Source organism: Poromitra crassiceps (assembly GCF_964638095.1).
Source record: "Poromitra crassiceps genome assembly, chromosome: 13".
In the NCBI taxonomy this organism is placed as follows: domain Eukaryota; kingdom Metazoa; phylum Chordata; class Actinopteri; order Beryciformes; family Melamphaidae; genus Poromitra; species Poromitra crassiceps.
In genome coordinates this window covers 17,000,309-17,004,953 of record NC_139644.1, presented here as the reverse complement: position 1 = coordinate 17,004,953, position 4,645 = coordinate 17,000,309, and the positions used below count along the sequence as shown (strand labels likewise).

The 4,645-nt window shown below is 48.2% G+C and overlaps 1 protein-coding gene across 1 annotated transcript in view; it reads right to left on the bottom strand.

The window, feature by feature from the left end:
* arhgap44a (Rho GTPase activating protein 44a) overlaps positions 1 to 3,584 on the bottom strand; it is a gene marked incomplete at its 5' end in the record, with an annotated part of 38,537 nt that extends 34,953 nt beyond the window's left edge. Inside the window, 1 exon segment of the mRNA XM_083650241.1 lies at positions 3,532 to 3,584. Within this exon segment, the coding sequence (XP_083506367.1) occupies positions 3,532 to 3,584 (53 nt within the window).
* Between the last annotated feature and the right edge of the window lie 1,061 nt (positions 3,585 to 4,645).

Here is a 4,645-nt window from a genome sequence, read left to right as displayed (position 1 = left end):
TCTAGCGTGCATGACAATGCCAAAGCCTCACACAGTCACAGAGAGGGTGTTCATTGAGAACAAGAAGCAGCATAACTTCATCAGAGTGAAACCACTGTTCTGAACAAACTGAGTCGTGATTTGAGGATTTATATTCAAATCAAGGGCGTCTGGGTAGTACAGTGGTAGATTGCCTGCCTGCCTACCAACACGAGGGTCGCAGGTTTGAACCCCCATGTTACCTCCGGCTTGGTCGGGCGTCCATACAGGCACAATTGGTCGTGTCTGCGGGAGGCCGGATTAAGGGTACCATTATGTGTCACTGTTGCTGCGTTAGCTTCGAGCTATCTGACAGCCAAGATCCGTCTTAACTGCTCCTTCCTACAGAAGAACAGCGGACAGTGGATAGCGGGCCATCGAGTTTCTCCAGCCAGCCTGCCCGTCTTTGCTTGAGCGGCGGATACCAGCAGCACCAGGACGAAGCTAAGTGTATTTTGTTATATTCTATCCGGTTCAGGGTGCGCGCTAGCCTCTGGCTAGCCGCTTCTGTTGGGGGGCCGCTAGCTAGCTGTACTCTACACATGTTTTGCATTACCTCGCCAGCCTCTCGGCTACCAAAGCTAGCCGCTAATTAGCTTAGCATATATTCTGGGCGGAGGGCGCTCTTAGCTAATCAGAATTTGTTTTAAAATAATAATATTGGTGTTCTTGTCCTGCAAGCATTGGAATCCATTTCACATGGCAGACCAGTGGAGAGAAACTGAAAAGGCTGGACTTTTAAACCAAAGGCATCTCCATTACAGTCAAGTAGAACAGTGACACATAGCCTGCCTTACGCCAGTTGATCTAATATCCTCCATGGGGTGTGTTCAGCAGCTATTAAAACAGGGATGCTGTCACAGAAAGGGAGCAGTGTTGAGAGCATGTTGAGGTGTAACGTGTGCATTTCCTTTACATCGAGATGGCTCATCATTAATCACCGCACACACCCATTTAGCATGCCTCTCCTGCTGATCCTGCATGAACACACGTGTGCACACTTCAACACACACACACACACACACACACACACACACACACACACACACACACACACACACACACACACACACATGTGGATCTAAGCATGCATGCCTCCTCCAAAATATGAATGGGAAAAAGATGACAAAGTCTACAAATACAGGCACAACAGCAAACAACAAGTAGCATCTTGACTTTTAGAGAGCACAGACGGATACAGATTTTCATTCCTAACTCTTTACTCTTTTATCTTTTATCCTTACAGTACTGGAGCATGATTGCGTGAAATATTAGCATGCGGGTGACCTGAATGGGAATTGAACTCCAGACCTAGCCAGTGTGCCATGAACACAACGTAGGCAGGTATCAATTAGGACACTGAACAAAGGGTGAATAAAAATAAACAGTCATATCTGTGTGTGTTGCATTCACATTTCAAAAGAGCAGAAATTGCTTCAAAGCACGGAAACACCTCCAAGACATTGCAAAGCTTGACGATGATTAGCAAAGAATAAATCTATCATTACAAACTGGCTATTTCTTGTTATTTGCAATGTTACTTGCTACAGACGACCTGATCACAATGTGTTTCTCCTATTACCAGACAACAATAACAATAATAATTCAAAAATAAACTGTAATCTCTTGCTTGCCTCGCTGGCATTCGGTGAACCCGCCCAGTCAAAGTGGTTTGGCCGGTTTGAGTGGCAAGCCCTCCTCGCCATCTCTCCCAGTATGACACGACGGCCAAGGGGTGTGACACTCCTCAAGGTCACCCGGGTCACACCTGAGCCCTAAACCTCTGATCCAATGTCCCGCCCCCTGATCAAAAGCCCTAGAATGATATAGCAGTGGAGCTTGCGTGGCCGTTAACTTGCATTGCCCATTGGCTGTTAAGTTCAATCCCCACTTTGATAAGAGGCGGGGCCTGAGAGAGGCAGCCCTCGCCTGCACAGTAGGTGTCATTAGCAGGGGACAGGAGGGTCCAGGGAGGGTATTGTTGCTCGTTAGAGCATCATGGTAGAGAGACAGACCTCCTCAGCAAGGTGCTGATAGACAGCCTTGGTGAACCGCCGAGTGTGAGGAGAATATTACACTCACATAGCACCGCACAGCACCGGCATACCTGCATCCGCCACATGTGGGGGAGTGCATGCAAATGAGGCGGTAGACATGTATACACACACTCTACTGAATTTATTTCTATACACACACACACACACACACACGCACGCATATGCACAAACGGAAGAACTGCCCTATACCTTCCCCGGCTCTGCGCCCACGAACCCGCCCACCCACATTTCCACAATCCCACCCGCACGGCGCACACGCTCCCTAAATGATTCACACGGAAATGGCTATAAAAAGACTGAAGCTAGGAAAAGATGCCTGTGCCAGCCAGCGGGGTAACAGACAGACTCCAAGCCTGCAACACATCTAAGGTGTGTCCCCCCTCTCCTGAGTGCGTGACACTCACACCGCCCTGTAATGATAAGGACCCACCACCACCTTGTCCGAATCGCCCGGTGCTGAGCAAAGAGCGCCTTCTGGGCTGACCCAGCGCCGCCCGACAAAGCTGCTCTACCTCCCAGTGAGGTGAACAAACAAGGTGGTGGGGGGGGGGGAGTGATAAACACATATCACCAATGTTAAAAGGTCAAACACAATCTATTCCTGTGGCTGGGTGGGTGCAAAGGGATTCCAGAGACACTGTGGTGCAGAACATGTACAGTCATGGAAACCATGGTGATTTGGTACCTGCGAGGATGGATAGGGATGGGGAAAGAATCAACATCAGCACCCAATTCACTCCTCCCCATCCCATCCACCCCCCACCCCCACACACACACATCCACAAAGTGCATGTTAGATAAGTGCCAGATGCAGAACACGACCTTCGTGAGCGCACAGATATGATAGCCCACACCTAAAGAGGAGCTCCCCTCCTCACAGCTGACATACTGCGTAATGAAAACATTGCACCTTTTCGCCCCCATTCTCCCTCACGTCGCAGCCCACAGCGCATATATAGACCCGTCTGCATCATGATGATGTGCACCTTTGACAGGTTTGGTGACAGGAGGCTATTTTTCCCCCCAGAACATAACTTCATAATATCGTGCCTGTTTATTTCAGAAGCCGTCAGTCAGACCCGGCTGAAGGCGTCCCAGCTGATGATGGTCTGTGGTGCTGCGATGGTCTATATTTGATATAGCCTATTTCAATGGCCAGGTTGGACTGTATAGGGCAATGCGCCTACATGCTGCCTATGCGGTATTCCAATGGACATTACGCAAAGCAGCCCTAAAGGCGATGCATTATGGATAGGCTATTCTATGTTCATCTGCATTATTGCACTGATCATTTTCCATTTTTGTACATGCAGCCTAAACGTGTAACAGAAATCATAGGCTATTTGCGTGGCTATGATTCCCACAGAGGGGCCATTCCAGGGGGTTTTCTCCCTCCCTCCGACTTTAAAACCCCGTCCCCGGCGTTAACGTTAGCGCACTGAAAAGGTTCGCTTACCTGCCCACCGTTTGGTTGGCGAGCTGTCGCATCCGATTGAACTGCTTCTTCATCTTGTATTTTCTGCGTTAACACCTAGCTGGGGGAAGATTCCGCATTATTTCTTTCAAAATAACGGCCCGTGCTCCTACAGAGGCGCAGGCAGCAAAAAATCCGCTCTGTCACATTTCCCTTCCCTCATCGCAATGTGCGAAGACCGACAACATGCTCTCAGATTACATTTTTTCAGAGTAGGCGATTTTTCTACATTTGCCCCATAGCCTGCGCAGGGATGCTGGACCAATTCAGCGCTACGGGCACTCGGGCAGAGAGCGACAGCATAGTGACAAGTCGCCGATGCGCAGCAAAGCAGTGTGGGAAATGTAGTAAATCAAACCGGATCTACAGCAAACGAATCCAGCCGGCTTTTCCCAGATGGCTGTTGTTGCGCGTGAGCAGACGGGCGTGTAGGGGTTGGTTTACATTCTAATTAGGGTTTATGGAGGCTATGGAGCACGCTTTAGTGGATTTTGGCAGGCAGACGACTGCCCGGACAAGTCGCCCCTGACCGACCCCTGGCCTGCTGTGTGTGGGGGGAAACCCTGCAAATCTGGATCTAGATTCTAGAACATAGCTGGCTCTGACTATATATATATATATATATATATATATATATATATATATATATATATATATATATATATATATATATATATATATATATATATATATATATATATATATGCACATCATCATGATGCAGACCAGTGGCGTGCCTGACCAAGTTGGTGCCCTAGGCAAGATTTTTGCTGGTGCCCCCCCCTCCCCCCTCCCCCAAAGAAAATATAATAAAAATTATATCGCAGCTAATCCAGCACTGCAGTGCAGGCTCAGAATCACCCTTCCCCAGTGGCGCTGGAAGTACTTATAGGTAGGGGGTGCTGTAAGGAAGGGTCTCTCGGTGCTGCCCGCGAGGGCAGCGCCGAAGAAAATTTTACGTTTTTTGGACTTTCATCCATATTTAGAAGAATATTTAATTCTAAATTAACATTAGGATTATACTGTTGTGATGTCATTATTCAGTATCTTCTCCTTTTCTCACTCACTTTCATGTAAGCACCTGCTCTCCCTTTAG